Below are 17433 nucleotides of genomic sequence, written 5' to 3' on the forward strand. Positions count from 1 at the left end.
TATATATATAATTTTTTTTTTTTTAAGAGGGGATGGCCACGCCACAGTCCCTGCCCCTCTATTGTCCTGGGCGTTTGGTACACATGCACTTGCACCCAGCATGTGATTGATTTTCAAGCCACCAGGTCTGGGACTTGAACCACAGTTGGCCATGTGGGAACCTTGCACCTCAACCACCATCCTGCCCTCTGGTCCCATGTTGTATGTATTTTACCATGGTTGAGAGACAAAACAGAACTCAGCGATGGTGTGGCCTTTGATGCAAGTGTCTGGGCAGATCTTGTTCTTAGCATTTTCTCGGTTGTTTGGTTAGTGGCATTGTAGGGTCTCTCTTTTTTTTTTTGGTAAGTTTTTTTTTTTTCCCCATAGGGCACATGTGCTTGCTGGAGAGAGTCAGAGTCAGACAGCCCCCAAGGGGGCTGACCATGCCACAGTCTCTTCTCCTCTCCTTTGGGATTTTGGGCATGAACACACACATGCCCAGCTTGGGTTTCAAGCCTCTGGATCCTAGACATGAACTACGATCAGCCATGTGGTAGTCCAGGACTTCAACCGCTTCACCACCTGCTGGTCCCTTGGTGTCTCGTTTTTAATTTTTGGTTTTTATGTGTGACTCATGACAGTGGTGATACAAAGCCACAACTTCACCGGGCCTGGGTGCATGGAAGACTTCTGAATCTCTGGGATTAAAGCAAAAGCAGCCTGTGTAGTCTTCCTTCTGAGCTTCTGTTTTAAATGATACCATGAGCTATGAACATGCTCCTGGGAAGATGGCCCTCACCCCAGCTCCGGAGAGTTTGCCAAAGGTGCTTAGGTCATCTGCGCCTGCTCACACCACCCTGTGTTTCCCTTGGCCCTTCATAGCTTAATTGAGTCTCTGAAGTTCTGGAGGACACGCTTCCTGCTGCTGCCAGCCTGCGTCACAGCCACCAAGCGCATCACAGAGGGGGAAGCCCACTGCGACATCTATGGGGACAGGCCCCGAGCGGACGAGGACGAGTGGCAGCTCCTGGATGGCTTCATCCGCTTTGTGGAGGGCCTAAACCGGATCCGCAGGCGGCATCGCTCGGACCGTATGATCCGGGTGAGAGCCTGGTGGGCTCCTGGGGACGGCACCTGAGCTAGGGTGCAGGATCTGCCTCCACCTCTCCCAGGGCCCTCTCTCTGGTCAGTTCATTTACTCCCCTGCTGCCTGTGTTTACTTAAATCCCAGCCTGTGTGTTCTCTGGTGTAGGGTCACCGAGGGAGGGATAGTGTGCTGATAGCAACTGGTTTTTTTTGTTGTTGTTTTCAGTCTCAGGTTCAATATTCTTTCTCCTACACCGGGTCCCTTTTTTATTTTTAAATTAATTTTTTTTTTTTTTTTTAGAAATATTTTTGTTTTGCTATAGGGTACATGTGCTCAATGGAGAGACAGAGAGATAGAAAGCAAGAAATCACCCTCCAGGGGAATGGCCACACTGCAGTCCCTTCTCCTCTATTCTCCTCTCAGGATTTTGGGCACACGTGCACATGTACCTGGAGTGTTTTAAGCTGCCAGGTCTGGGACTCAAACTGTGGTCGACTACACGAGAGTCCAGCAACATAACCATAACACCATCTGCTGGTCCCTAAATTTTTTTAATTTTAATTTTTTTTTTTTTTTTTAGTTTTTGCCATAGGGCACACTTATGCTTTGCCAGAAACAGAGAGAGAGAGAGAGAGAGAGAGAGAATAAGAATGAGAGAGAGTGAGAAATCCTCCATTCTCCTCTCAGGATTATGGGCACACATGCACATATGCCTGGCAGGAATTCAAGGCACTGGGCCTGGGACTCTAACCAGTTGCTGGCCCCTAGCTCCTTTTTATAAGCAATACCACTAAAGTTTAGAAACATTGAGAGAGTTTATATACTATTAGGTCGTTGGAAAAGTCATGACATATTTTTGTACAAAAACTCATTATGACTTTCCAGACATCCCAGTATAAAGAGAACTTTGGTTTGGGGACTGGTCCCATAGTCTGGTGTTTAAGGGAGCTGGATTCCACATGACCAACTGTGGTTTAAATTGTGGCCCTGGCAGCTTGAAAAACATACCAGGTACATGTGTGTTCATGCCCTGAATCCCAACAGGGTGGAGAAGGAATTGCAGGGTGACCACATCCCATTGAAGGGCTTTCTTCCTCTCTTTCTCTCTCGCTGGTGAGCATATATACCCTCCAGCAATTAAAAATCAAAAAGAACTTTGGCTTTGAAGTGAGGTAATTGGAGTTAGAATTCCACCTCCAGTGTATTTGGGTAAGTTGCTGAACCTCTCTGAGCCTTATTTTATTTTTTATAAAATGGGGGTACTGTTGTTTACTTCCTAGAGCCTTGGCAAGGGTAAAGCGAGATGATGTACATACAACGGGGCAGCTTGTTTTTAGTTCCGTGGGTGTTTGGGAGCTTCAGTTGGCCTGGAAAGCAGTTTTCTAGCATTCCCTGAACACTCAGCCCATGTTCCTTTCATCCATTAGTTGGATTCCCAAGGCCTCCAGGACCTGGAGATACACCAGCCTTGAGTTGCATCTGCTTGAGCTGATGGACTTGTCTCCTCTCCTCTGCTTTAGAAAGGGACCACCATGAAAGGCTTGCAGATGACTGGACCCATTGCCACACACTCCCTCGAGTCCACTGGCCCCCCTGTGGGGAAGAAGGGGACCTCTGCTCTGTCTGCCCTGTTGGAGATGGAGGCCAGTCAGAAGTAAGTGCCTGGTTGGAGAGTGACTCCTCCCCACCCCACACACCCCAAGAGTTCTCCGTGCCTCATCCTCTGAGTAGGGTTGGGTGGCATGGGGAGAATCCCTCAAAAGATGGAAGGAGCTTATAATTAAGAAAATGGGCCAGGGGTCCAGTAAGGTGAGAAGGTGGTTAAGGTGCTGGACTCCTACATTGCTGACTGTGGTTCATGTCCCAGACCTGGTGGCTTGTTTTCTCACTTTCTCTCTCTCTCTCTCTCTCTCTCTCTGGTGAGCACACATAACCTATAGCAAACTTAAAAAATAATAATAAATTAAAAAAAGATCGACCGGTCCCATAGCCTAATGGTAGAGGGAGCCCTACCCCATATGGCCAACTGCAGTTCAAATCCTAGCCCCAGCAATTTGAAAAACATGGCCAGTTGCATGTACGAGTGTGTCCAAATTCTTGACGGATGGCAAAATGGAGGGGAAAGGATTGCAGTGTGTCCATACCCCACTGGGGGTGCTTCCTCTGTCTCTCTTGCTCTCTGTCAGAGAATGCTCGCACCCTCTAGTACTTAAAAAAAAAAAAAAGACATTTACATGAAAAGAAAGCTATGTGAATACCTGCTAGATACTTTGTTACATAAAATAGGCCAAAAGATATACACTTGTAGTGTAATGCTTAATTTGAACTACAGACAGTTTTGGTTTGGCCAAAGTCTTTTAAAATGTCTGAGACAATTTTTTTTTTTAGAATTATTTTATTGAACTTTATTATTTTTTTCCAAATTTCCCCAAAAGGCTAATTTTATTGATTACTTTATTCCCTCACCAATAGACCAACTGTAATCAAATGAGGTGAACATTTGCCTCAAGATGTTGTTGTCTTCATCATAGAAAAGATGAGGCTTAGAACTGGATCACTTGACCCTTTCTCTTCTTATCTCCTCCCAGTTCAAAATGCCTACATCTCTTAAAAGCCAGCATTCTCTTAGATCTGCCGTTGGGCTCAACACATTCAAATCTCAGCACAATCTTTGTAGTTTTTGCCTTTGTCCGGAAATAGGCTTAGTCTGTCCACCATGGCCACTCGGCTTCCTGTCAGAATGCCGCTGTCCCTGAGCACACAGGGAACCCTTGCTCTTTTTGTCCTGTGTCACTATGAGGTTGATGCTTGCCACACTTCTTACAGAAGGTCTGGTGGGTTTTAGGGACGTTCACCATGCTTATGGGCCTGCTATCTGCACAGAAAGCTTATTTATTTATTTTTTAATTTGACCAGAGAAGGACAGTGAAAGAGAGAGAGAGAGAGAGAGAGAAAGCAAACCGCCAGGTCCAGGACTCGAACCATGGTCAGCCATGTGTGAATCCAGTGCTCTTAACCACCATGCCACCTGCCAGCCCCAGAGACATTTTTTTAAAAGATTTCATTTAACAACCTGAAATTTCTATGTGAAAATGTAATATACATGTAAGATAATGTAGGATTATATTATATAATTAATAAAACAACATATTACAGGTAACATGATGAAAAATTATAGATAATACAAGATAATTTCAAAAGATTTTTTAAAAATGGAGTTAAAATATGAGTTAATTTTGATACAAAGTTTTTAAAATCATGCAGGTTTTTCATGATGTGCATTTTCTGTGAAGATCCTGCTATATGAATTCTAGCTTTGTTTGAGATAGTGGAGGCTTAGCGAGCATAGGGTCCACATTCTTACATGGCCATCATGGGCTGGTACTTAACGTTTTGTTGTTTTTGTTTTTGCTGTAGGTTACGTGTGCTTGCCAGGCAGAGAGAAAGTGAGATATCACCCCCTGGAGGGGACAGCCACGCTGAAACCCCTTTTCAAGTCTCCTCTCAGGATTTTGGGAGCGCATGCACATGCGCACAGTGATTCTCTGTTTTTTTTTTTCCTTTTTCTTTTTCTTTCTTTTTTTGGGGAGGTTTTTACTATAGGGCATGTGAGCTCGCCAGAGAGACAGAAAGCGAGAAATTACCCCCCAGGGGGGATGGCCATGCTGCAATCCATTCTCCTCTCAGGATCTTGGGCACGCACGCACACGCGCTCAGTGTGAGTTTAAGCCACTGGGTCTGGTACTCGAACCTCAGTCGACTACATGGGAGTCCAGTGACATAGCCATTACACTAACTGCTGGTCCCACGCCCGGTGATTCTCAAGCCACTGGGTCCAGTACTCAAACCGTGCAGTCAACCATGCAGGATCCAGTGCTTTAACCCCCCACCCCCGCCACCTGCTGACCCTGGACTAGCACTTTGAAGGGGAACCTGCCTCTGGTTCAGCCTCTGGTCTTAGACTCATCTTGCTTCTTCTCTCATGCTACTCCCCCAGCCTCTCCAGGCATTGACTGTGCGGCCCGTGTAAACAAGTGCTGCAGCTGACAGGCCCCCAGTGGGAACGTGCCTTGCTTGGGAGGGCAGGGAGAGCCTCCCAGGAGGTGAGATTTAAGTTGGGTGGAAAGCAAAACTTTGCACAAGGAGGAGGTGAGACTGGGGGAGAAGAGAAAACACTGCGTGCACAGGGGGCCTTCCCTGTCCCTCTTGTTCTCCTGGCTAGCTCAGGTCCCCTTTCATGTCAGCCAGCATCCTCGGCCCGTCTGTTAGCATGCGTACCAGTATTCTACCGAGGGCCGCAGGAATCCATTTACTCGCTGTCCCTGACTTGACCGTGCGCTAAGGGCAGAGGCCGTGTGTTGTGCCCTGCACGTGCGAGGTGTGTGGTGGGTATTTGTTGAATGCTGAGGGTCTCCCTAGGTAGGTGCGGGGTGAGTGTGGGAGGGGACTCTAGTCCTTGTCTCTCTGGGCAGGGGTCCGCGTCCTGCCTGGCATGAGCCTACATGCATTGGCTTTCAGGAAGTGCCGCTGAGTGAACGGAAAGTGAGCACAGGCTGCGGCAGGGGTGCGGCTGGAAAGACAGCGAGGACAGTGGAGTACCGGGTTGTCCTTTCGTATTCTTTGAGAGTTTTTTTATTGTACTGGAAAATTTCAAGCCGGTAAGAAAAAGTTAACAGAATAGTGTAATAAATCCCTGTGGGCCCATCACCCAGCCTCAGGGATTGTCAGCGCCTGACTGATCTGGCTTCATTTACATCCCACCAAATCTCAGATAGCTGTCTTAGCCTTTCATCTGTTACATTTCAGAAAATAGCTAAAAGATACATACACTTTTTTATTTTTTAGTTTGCTACAAGGTTTTAGTTTGCTGCTAGGTGCATGTGCTTGCCAGAGAGAAAGTGAGAAAGCAGCCCCTGAGGGGGGTGACCATGCCATAATCCCCTCTCTTTCATTCTCCTCTCAGGATTTTGGGCATGCACACATGTGCCCAGCAGGCAATAAGTATACTTTCAACATTTATTTTATTCATTTAGTTTTAAGCTTATTTTTTTCTTTCATCAGAGCAAGAAAGAGAGAGACAGACTCCCCCACCCCCCAGCAGGGTCCTCACACTGCGATCCACCCCCAGCCTCAGCCAGCTCATATCAGGGGCCGCACATATTTGTACCCAGTGTGTACCGGGAGGCCTTGGGATGTGAACCCAGGCTCTTTTGTGCAGGTCCAGCCTCACAGAACATTATGTTACTGCAACGCCACCCTCTGGCCCATTGCTCTTCTTTAAAAACTTAAAACCTTAATATTATGACTTATCTTAAAACATTGCCACAATTCCTTAACGTCACGAAATGCCCAGTTGGTGTCTTTGGCAGAAGTGTTGTTTTCAGAGCTGAGCCCAGTGTACAGGAAGGCGTGATGGGCGGACCCCAGGAGGCAGAGTCTCTACGGGGGACTCGCACTGCCACTCACACATCCAGGCTGCTGTGGATGGCAAGGAAGGTGAAATGATGGGATGGAAAGGAAGCAGCAGGGTGCCTGGGGTGAGGGAGCGGAGCAGCTGACAGGAAGCAGGACAGGTTGGGCCCCTCACTGACAGGCCGGGTCCTCTTCCGAAACTTCTGCGTCAGACTGAGGAAAGACCCCAGGACGCTGCCTGGCGGGTTCTCCCTGCAAGCAGTCGCAGACCTTTCCCACCAGAAAAGAGAACAAGGAACATATGCTGCTGGGAGGGGTGTGAAGCTGGGGGTGACAGGATCTTATTTTAATTCGTCAGTGAGTCATTGTTTAGTGCACACCAAGGAGCCGCTTTCTGCTCAGACTGGAAGATGAGTATCTTGGGGGGGGGTGGTGTTCCCCAGTGTGAAGGGTGAGACTCTCAGCTCACCCCGCCAGGACAGAGAGACCCCAGACTTACCCAAACCCCAGATGACTGCCCCTGGGTGACAAGCCGCGTCTTCTCAAGGCCAGAGGTAGAGTAGAGGGAGCCAGATCTTTACAGAACTGTTTTCTCACACAGCAATTTTCATTTGTGTTTTTCTTTTGCTGCGCAAAACAGCAAAAAATAAAATAAAATTAAAAAATAAAATAAAATAAAATTATTGCCAGAGGATAAATGTACTTGCTAGAGAGAGAGAGAAGGTGAGAGAGAAATCCTCCCCTCAAAGGAGCAGGGCCATGCCACAAACCCTTCTCCATTTCTCCTCAATTTGGGGCACAAACGCATTTTTAAGCCACTAGTGCTAAGATTCATATGCAGTCATCCATATGAGAGCCAGCTCCCTTAGCCACCAGGCCACAGCAACCCCGATTCCTAGTTCTCGGGTCAGCTCATAGAAGGTTGCACACTGAGTAAATGCAGGTTGTCGTGCACGTCAGACGACACATCTGAGAGTTACTGGAGGGTAGCCAAGGCTTCCTGCCACTGCTGTCCTTGTCACGGTCTGCTGCCACAGCTTTCAGAAGTGTGAGAGACGTCACAGTGTGCCCTGCAGATGAGACTCAGAGGGAAACGCACAGCGACGCGATGGGGACAGCGTGGTGTCCGTGGACGAGGGAAATAAGCATTTATGCTGTTTCTGCTCTATGAATGGCACCTCAGAGTAACCAAGTAATTGGTGTGGGGAAGCTTTCCTTTTTATAATACCCCAGCTAATAAACATAGAAGGGATGATGGGTTCACGGGTAAAGGAGCTGGGTATCATGTGGCTGGCTGCACAGTTCAAATCCCAGCCCTGGTGGCTTGAAAAACAAGTCGGCACCTAGGCGTGCATGCCCCAAATCCTGACGGGATGGGAAAATGGAGGAGAAAGGATTGCAGTGACCACACCCCACTTGGGGGTTCTTTCTTTCTTTCCTTCTCCCCCTTTTTCTCTCTTGCTCTTTCTGGTGAGTACACATGCCCTCTGACAGTTTAAAAAATATGAAAGGAACTGAGTCTGATGAATTAGTGCATCCAGCAAGCCCATCAGCAGCAGCCAACATCAAAGAGAGTCGGACATGCTGGGCCTCCAGGTGAAAGAGCGTGGAACCACCTAGGAAAAATACATGTCCAAAATAGGACCCAGATCTGGCCATACCTCTAGGGACTAACTCTATTCAGCTCTAACATTGTAGTTCTTGGGAAGTGTGGGACACAGAGGGATATATCCAGCCATGTAATCAACACATCCACCCCGAACAGCAGGTGAGCCACCTCGTTCAGCAAATAAATCGCAAGGATAAGGACAGATGGAGAGGAGCTTATATCTTAAAAGAGACTTGAGAGATACAACTTACTGCATTGTTGGGGCCTTAACTGAATCTTATCTTGAACAAACAGACCATTAAGAATGTTTTTGAGGCAGTTGGGAAAATATTTGATATTAGAACATTGAACAAAAATTTAGGGTGGTAATAGAGTTCTTTTAATTTTTTAAAAGTTATTTTCTTTTAGGGCTATTGAAGTGTTTATGTATAAAACAGTATCATGTGTGAGTTTTGCTTCAAAATAATTGGTGTGGGTAGGTAGGGGGTATAGGTGAAACAAGATTGTTTCTAAATATATGATTTTGGTGGATGGGTATGTCGGGCTTCGTTATATTATTATCCTCTTTACTTTTTACATGTTTGGATTTTTCCATGATAAAAAAAGAGAGACACAACAGGTTACTATGGAAACGGATTTTTTAAATGTTTATTTATTTCTTCTTCGGAGAGAGAAAGCATAAGCGAGCGAGCGTTCAAGGAGCTGGAGGGAGGGAGAGACAGCCACCAGCAGGGTCTCTGCTGCGAGCTACCCCGACTTACCCCGCCCGGGTCATAGGTGCATGCACCACCCCCGGCATGCTCAGGGGGGCCCTCGGGTGCAAACCCAGGACCTTGCCTATGAATTGAGTTGCGTTACTGCTGCACCACCATCTGGCCCCAGAAACAGTTTTTAATCTCTGGTCTGAGGTTACTTCACAATTGGTAACCAAAACATCAGAATTGAAGGTGAGAAAAGTGTTGCAGTTTGGCTGTCTGGGAGCAGACTGAGATAAGGGTTAGCACACCGGATGTTTGTTAAGAGGAGCCCTTGGACTAGATGCCTGTTGACAGGAAGGAGACACAGGGAGAAGCTGAGGTGCAGTACAGGCCAGTGACAGTTCTGGGACTAGAACAGCCTTCAGAGAGGAGCTGCGGTGGGCCAGTGAGGGCAGGCTCTTAAACACACACACACACACACACACACGTGATTATTCATTGGCTGTGGCACACGCACAAATGCACACACGCCCTTATTATTCGTTGGCTGCGGCAGCCCAGGGGAGGAATATTACCTCAGATGAGGCTGCTCAGTAGCTGGGCTATTCCTGAAAGGAATAAGGCTTTGACATCGGAGCCATGTGGACAATATTTCCAACTGCTGAGGCCACACAGCCATGGTGGAGGAATCCAGATGATGCCTTACAGTGTTCACCATAGGTATGAGGGGACTTCAAACACCTCATAGAGGGACCAGCAGATGGCAATGGCTACATCGCTGGACTCCCATGTAGTCAACTGCGGTTCAAGTCCTGGCCCCAGTGGTTTAAACTCATGCCGGGTGGGTGTGTGTGTGTGTGCCCAAGATCCCAAGAGGAGGATGGAGGAGAAGGGATTGCAGTGTGGCCATCCCCTCTGGGGGGGGGGGTGATTTCTCGCTTTCTGTCTCTCTGTCTCTCTCTGTCTTCCAGCAGGTGGCGTGGTGGTTAAGTTACTTGATCCCACATGGCCCATTCTGCAGTTAGAGTCTTGGACCATGTGACTTGAAAACCACCCCGGGCACATGTGTGCATGCCCAAAGTCCTGAGAGGAGAACGAAGGAGAAGGGATTGAGGCATGGCCATCCCCCCTGGGGGTGATTTCTCATTTTCCCTCTCTGTCTCCAATGAACTCATAAGCCCTATGGCAAAAACCTTAAAAAAAAAATTAAGAGTTTATGAGCCCAGCAGATGGCATAAGGGTTACGTCACTGAACTCCCACGCCGTTGACCGTGGTTCAAGTTCCAGGCCCAGCAGCTTGTGTGTGTGGGTGCCCAAAACGCCAAGAGGAGGGTGGAGAGAAGGGATTGTGTGGTGGCCCTCCCTCTTGGGAGGGGGTAATTTCTTGCTTTCTGTCTCTTTGTTTCTCTCTCTCTCTCCGGCAAGTGCACGCACCCTATGGCAAAAATCTCTCTTTAAATAATAATAATACTAGTTGATTCTGGTACAAAAAAAAAAAAAAATCCCATGCATATATATTTTTCTTCATACACATTTTCAATGAACTTTCTGATGATTCCCCATATATATTATAATAATAATGAAGCATTTAAGACCATCATGCTTACCTTCCAAAACTTACCAGATAAGGACTCAATCATTATTACTATCTTATTTTATTATTAATATTATTTTTTAATTTACCACAGGACACGTTGACTTACCAGGGAGGTGGGGGGGGCGAGCGAGCGAGCCACCAGGTCCAGGGCTCACACCGCAGTGGGTCATGTGGAAGTCCAGCACCTTAACCACCGCACCACCTGCTGGCTCCATTACCCCATAATTATTGAAGCAATGTAATCTAAGCTATTATAATAAGTCATAGTTCATTTTAATGTAGGGAAGTACACGTGGAAGTACCCCTTTGTGTACATCAGAACTGAGATGGGATAAGAGGTCAGAAAACCGTAATTGTCTTGCATAATGAAATAACGTCTACTTGTGTGTTTTTTTGGTGGGGGGTGGGTTGTAAGTACATATATTTGAAAAATAAGCATACAAATCCCTTTTGAAATAAATGTATAGGGACCAGCAGTTAGCGTAATGGCTATGTCGCTGGACTCCCACGTAGCTGACTGTGGTTCAAGTCCCATACCCGGCGGCTTAAACTCACGCTGGGCGTGTGTGTGTGCATGTCCAAGATCCCGAGAAGAGAAGGGATTGCGGTGTGGCCGTACCCGCTGGAGGGCGGTTTCTTGCTTTCTATCTCTCTGTCTCTCTCTGTCTTTCTGGAGAGCACACGCGTCCTCTAGCAAAAACATCTCCAAAAAAAAATGTATAGAGAGTTAACACACTTCCTCCAATTTAGTTTATGCCACAGGTTAATGCAGTCCCAATTTATAGAATATGCTTTTGCTGGTATATCTAATAAAAATTGACAAAAAGCCTTCCCAGAGGACAGAAAACAAAAACAAAAACACAATGTTTGGGGCCAGCAGATGGAGTCAGGGTTACGTCTCTGGACTCCCAGGTAGTCGACCACAGTTTGAGTCCTGGACCTGGCGGCTTAAAAGTCACCAGGATGCTTGTACATGCAAGCCTGAAGTCCTGAGAGAATGGCGGAGAAAGGATGCCGTTATTCCCCCTGGGGGTGACTTCTCACGACTTCTCACTTGCTGTCTGTTTCTCTGGTAAGCGCACGTACCCAATAGCAAAAATCTCTCTCAAAAAGAACTCCAAAAAATACACTGTTCATGGACAGAGTCACTCAAGCCATGTTAGTTTTCGTTTTTTTTTTTTTTTTTGGAGAGGCTTTTGCTATAGGGTGCCTGCGCTCATCAGAAAGACAGAGAGAGACAGAGAGACAGAATACGAGAAATCGCCCCCCTGGGGGGATGGCCACACTGCAATCCCTTCTCCTCCATTCTCCTCTTGGGATCTTGGGCACGCACACGTGCGCCCAGCGTGAGTTTATGCCTCTGTGTCCGGGACTCGAACCGTGATCGACTACATGGGAGTTCAGTGACGTAGCCATTACACCAAATGCTGGTCCCTGTTAGTTGCCTTTAAAATATATGTATTTCCTTTATTTATTATTATAGTTATTTTAAATTTGACCAGAGAGAGAGAGAGAAAGCGAGAAAGCAAGCTGCCAGGTCTGGTACTTGGATTGTGGCCAGCCATGTGGGATCCAGAGCCTTAACCACCAGTCCACTTGTTGTCCTTGTCAGTTGCCTTTTTAAAGTAATACATACACATTAGGTACTTCTAGAATGTTGTTTTGTTTTTGTTTTTTTATTTATTTTTTATTTTTGGAGGGGAGCTTTTAGAGTGCATGTGCTTACCAGAGATAGGGGAGGAGGGAAGTAAGACAGCACCCCACCCTCACCCCAGGCAGGATGGCCATACCACAATCCCTTCCCTTACATTTTTCTCTCAGGATTTTGGATATGCAAACACATGTGCCTGGAATATTTTTCAGTCTGCCCGGTCCAGGACTCGAAACCCAAAGTTGGCCATGTGCGATCCAGCTGCCTCAACCACCGTGCCACCGGCTGGCCTCCCAGAATTTCCTTTTTTCTCCTCTCGATTGGGCAGTTTTCTGATTTATTGTGGCTACTGGTGATGGTTCAGACGATGGATGAAGTTACAGGTATCCTGCAGGGCCTAAAGGAGAAACGAGACAGTGTGTTTCCCTGTCCATGGCTATCGTGGGTCCTCCACCGGGGAGTTCCGAGCTAGTGGCAGTCATGTGCTTTTTCCTCCTTCCAGGTCCCTAGGAGACCAGCAAGCAGCTGTGCATGGTGGGAAGAGCTCCGCCCAGCCCGTGGAGAGCAGCAGCGTTGCCATGACTCCCACCTACGTGGACAGCCCACGAAAGGTAAAGGAGTCCACTGCAGCAGGAGCTGCTGCCTGCTCTCAGACCCAGGGCGACCGCCTACAGATCCTGGACGGAAGGCCCTGAGGCTTTGGATGGGTTCTACCCTGGACCCAGTTAGGTTTCTGTTACTGTAACTGTTTGTATCCGGGCACTTGCTGGCTCAGCTAGTTAAGAGAGTTACCTTATAGTTAAACACAGATACAAAGTAGTCAAGCTCCGCTGTATTGGTCAAGGCCCAGAAGCAGGTTGGAACTTCAAAACCGACCATCTGGTTTTCTTCTACCCTCATCTTTAGCTTTCCTAGGAGTAGGAAGCTGCTTCAGCTTTCATAACAGCTCATGCTGCTTTGATATAAAATTCCCATCTATTTTCTGAGCAATACAGTCCAACGGAAGCTTCCTGCAGGGAAAACGACACAGACAAAAACCCTGAGGCTCTCAGCGTCTGTGAGGAGTAGCAAGTACGGTAGAGGGACAGCAGCTCCACAGACCAGGGTTTTTACATCTTTTAAGATCAACAGACTTGATTGTGTCATCTGCTTCTCCAGGGAAATTCAGAATTTGAGCTCATTCTATTGTGGCAGGGAGAGTCGACTGTACATTCTCTTGTCTGGTCTCTACCACTGGGAGAGAATGGAGATTCAATAGGTGTGTTTTATTTTTCAAAACTGCTCAGATTTTTTGTCCAACCCTGCATTTATTTATTTTCTTCCATATCATGAAAATTTCCCATGCCAGTAAATGTTTTTCAGAAGTATTTTTTTTTAAATAGCTGTATGACATCTCATCATGTGGATGTCCGTTCATTTATAACTTTTCAGTTAAGAACGTAGATGGTTTCCAAGTTTCAGAATAATTCTGGTAATATGTAAATTTTTATAATTATTCTACAGTGTACCCGATTATAAATAATGTTGCAATGAACGTCCTTGTAATCATGTTTGACCTCTGATCACTTCCTTAGAATAAATTACTACAATTAGACTACCAGAGTGGAGGTATTAAAATCTAAGAGAGGGAACCAGCAGTTAGCGTAATGGCTATGTCGCTGGACTCCCACGTAGTCGACCATGGTTCAAGTCCCGGACCCGGTGGCTTAAAACTCACGCCGGGCGCGTGTGCGTGCGTGCCCAAGATCCCGAGAGGAGAATGGAGGAGAAGGGATTGCGGCGTGACCATCCCCTCTGGGGAGTGATTTCTCGCTTTCTGTCTCTATGTTTCTCTCTCTCTGTCTGGCGAGCGCACGCGCCCTATAGCGAAAACCTCTCAAAAAAAAAAAAAATCTGAGAGATAGTATCAACTGAAGCTACTGGCAGCCTGTGGATGCTACAGACCAGAGTCCAGTAAACCTACTGGGTTGTCAGAAAAGTCATGATACATTTTTGCATAGAAAAATATGCATGACTTGGAGCCAGTAAGTGGCATGGTGGTTAAGGGGAACCATGGTTGCCCCACATGGCCAACCATGGTTCAAGTCCTGGACCTGGTGACTCGCTTTCTCACTTTCCCCCCTCTCGGTCTATCCTTCTCTGGTCAAATTAAATAAGTAAATAAGTAAGTAAGTAAGTGAGTAAATAAATAAGGTAAATAAAATATTTTTTTTTTATGGAGAGGTTTTTGCTATAGGGCGTGTGTGCTTGCCAGAGAGACAGAGAGAACAGAGAGACAGAAAACAAATCACCCCCCAGGAGGGATGGCCATGCTGCAATCCCTTCTCCTCCATTCTCCTCTCAGTATCTTGGGCACGCATGCACACGCGCCTGGCGTGAGTTTAAGCCACCGGGTCCGGGACTTGAACCATGGTCGACTACGTGGGAGTCCAGCAACATAGCCATTATGCCAACCACTGGCTCCAATAAAATAATTATTTAAAAGGGAGAAAGAAGAGCATGCATGACTTTTCCAACAATTCAGTAAATCCATGTTTTCAGCTTTATGGGCCAAGGGGCAGAATAAAACTATTGGGTAGGTTCTTCCATAACCATTTAAAATTATGAAAAAACATTTGTAGCTCATGGTTTGTAGAAAACCTGGTGGCTGACCAGATTTGGCCTGTAAACTGTAAGTTTGTCGACCCCTGCTCTAGCGAAGCTTGTCTCTAGGACAGTCTGTAAAGAGGACCCATGGGTGAAGAGATTCTTTTCATTCATTCTCCCTCGCATCCCAGCACCATCAGCCCCTCTGCTTTTGTAAGTGCTGGCAGGGAAGGGGGAGGAATGGGATGGGAAAGTGGTAAGGCTAACTCTCTGCTGTCCACGAGCTTTTAATTCTGCTCAGTGCCACCTCGGGGTTAAAAACAGGGCCTCAGACAAGACTAAAATGGAGAACGATGCTAGATTCATAAACGTTAAGGTTAACGTGCTTCAAAGACCAAATACAAGATTGCTGTTTGGAACACGGTCCTGATCGTCCATTAAACACTAGAACCCACCTGTATGCGCTTTCAGTGGAGCGGTGCTGGCTATAGACTCCCAAGTTGTCAAGGAGAGGCAGAGATGCTCTGAGCTGGCTGAAGCGAACCCTGCTGACCTGCCCAGGAGCTCCCAACCACGCCTTGGGCAGCAGCTCGCACTGGGATGCGTGGGGAGTGCCGGCATCTCCATCTCCATAGCATCGTGTTTCCAAGGTTTCTTAGCAGGATTTGCGGTGACTTTGGAGAAATGGCAGCAGCATGGATACTACGGATACCCTCTGTGTGCAAAATAGTTATTCTACTTTTTGAATTGAGGATATGTAGGAAAGTAGGGACATTTGAGATTTATCAGGTGCCCGTTCTGAGTTCCAGTGATAATTGAGCATAATTAGTAGAAAGATTTGGAAGGGCAGAGAGCCTTTGGGAAAGCCCTCTTAGTTTCAAATACATGACCCTGTGCACCCCTCCAGAGCAGAGTAGTGAGGGGAGTGCTTTAGCCTTTCGAGGCTCTCGCCACGAGCACTTGTGTCCGACCTTCCCCGTGTCTGAGCTGCTCGATGCTGTACAGCCAGTGGAGGAGAAGGTAGAACTGCTCTGTACCCGCTGTGTGCCCAGGTCAACAAAGAACTTGTCCTGCACTGAGTCCTCTTCTCCCATCTGGCTGCCAGGCTTCGTAACAGGCTGAAAAACCACTTGCCACAAGTGTTCTCTCTCCAAGAGGGCACTGGTCACCCAGCCAGGTGGGAGGCCAGGATGTCACCTCTAAGCCTTTACACTGCCATCCCCACCAGGCTCCTCCACAGCCTTGTCTTCTCCCTCGGCATAGATCTGAAAGGATTTCAGAGCTATGTGGGAGGGTCAGAAGCATCCAAGCCAGGCCCTCATGAGCCCTCGGGGTGCTCGGACACACCTTCTATCCCCGGCGTGCTCTCCCACGCAGATGGCATATTCTGTCCAAGAAGGCGTGAGTCCCTGCTAATGCTTGGCATTTGGATATTGCCTTCCTGGGTGGATTTTCCTCTCTCTCTCTCTTTTTGTTTGTTTGTTTTCCATTCTCCTCATGTTTCCTTGTTTCTCTTCTTCCCTCCTTGTTTTTATTTTTCTTTTTTCTTTTCATACGCTCTCCTTCCCCGATGGTTAACCACTGGTACCCATTCCATTTCTTCGCTTCCTTGCTGTTGCTGCCGCTGTTGCTGCTGCGGCTCCCTCCTCCTCCGACTGCAGGACGGGGCCTTCTTTATGGAGTTTGTCCGCAGCCCACGCACGGCACCGTCTGCCTTCTACCCGCAGGTCAGTCGAACCCAGGGCTTTGCAGCCTGTGCATGCCTCTCTGTCTCAGAAGCCAGGAGCTGGCTTTCTGATGAGTGCTGAAGAACTGGAATGGGGCTGAAACTGAGTTTGAGGGGCAGTTGAAACTGAAGTTGGTCTAAGAAGTATACATTCCCTTCTGGGGTGCTTGTGGTGGAAAGGGGGGTGGAAGGGATTAATGTAAGTGAACAGATGACCTTCTCGTCATTGCCTGTCTCACATAGTTGCTACTGGTTCTCTGCCACATTGCAATATCTCCTCTTTTAGGTTTATTTATTTGTTTGTTTGTTTTGCTATAGGGCATGTGTGCTCTCCAGAGCAGGGGGAGGGCAGAGTGTGTGTGTGTGTGTGTGTGTGTGTGAGAGAGAGAGAGAGAGAGAGCAAGCGAGAAATCACCTCCTGGGAAGGATAGCTATGCATCTCCATGCACACCCAGTGTGATTTTCAAGCCGCTGGCTCCAGGACTCCAACATTGCAGCCAGCCATGTGGGATCCAGCTGCCTTAACCTTTATGCCACCTGCTGGCTTCCCCTTTTAGGTTTTATTAGCAACATGAAATAGACTTACTTAAGGACTGGACCTTTATTTTTCTCCTCCCGGTACAATCAGCTACACTTATAACGATACGGCCAGAAGTGGCGACGAACAGAGCAGACATTTATTAACAGGCGTGCACTGCTTCATAGGCGATGGCAAGCGGCCCTGGGCAGCCAGGCTGGGCTGTGAATTTAGCCCATTTGTCAAAGATTTGGACCAGATCTGCAAAGGCCTTCCAAGGCTCGAAACTCTTTACTTACTCCCTGCCAAGTGCAGGTGTTGTCTTTCATCCTTACAACATAACCGATGAGTTAAGAAAACATTTTATCTGAGTTTTACCAAAGGAGAAATTGAGGGCCAAAGAAATTGCACTGTATATGGCACAAGTAGACTTGAGACTTAAATCTGGGACCCACAGGCTTGACTCACGACCCATTCTGTAAGTACCATTTAGTATTCACTGTTTGGACATGTCCTGGGTGAAGAGAAACAGGGCTGTCTGGCCTTTATCAAGACCCCTAAGTATATG

General features: G+C 47.3%; 1 protein-coding gene across 1 annotated transcript in view; it reads left to right on the top strand.

The window, feature by feature from the left end:
* Positions 1 to 17433, top strand: part of DEPDC5 (DEP domain containing 5, GATOR1 subcomplex subunit) — a 141116-nt gene that overhangs the window by 98500 nt on the left and 25183 nt on the right. The window contains exons 30-33 of the mRNA XM_006147962.3: positions 865 to 1084; positions 2590 to 2723; positions 12539 to 12647; positions 16284 to 16349. Of these exons, the coding sequence (XP_006148024.1) occupies positions 865 to 1084; positions 2590 to 2723; positions 12539 to 12647; positions 16284 to 16349 (529 nt within the window). The remainder of the gene's footprint in view (positions 1 to 864; positions 1085 to 2589; positions 2724 to 12538; positions 12648 to 16283; positions 16350 to 17433) is intronic.

This window comes from Tupaia chinensis, unplaced genomic scaffold (assembly GCF_000334495.1).
Source record: "Tupaia chinensis unplaced genomic scaffold, TupChi_1.0 Scaffold000226_1, whole genome shotgun sequence".
NCBI lineage: Eukaryota > Metazoa > Chordata > Mammalia > Scandentia > Tupaiidae > Tupaia > Tupaia belangeri.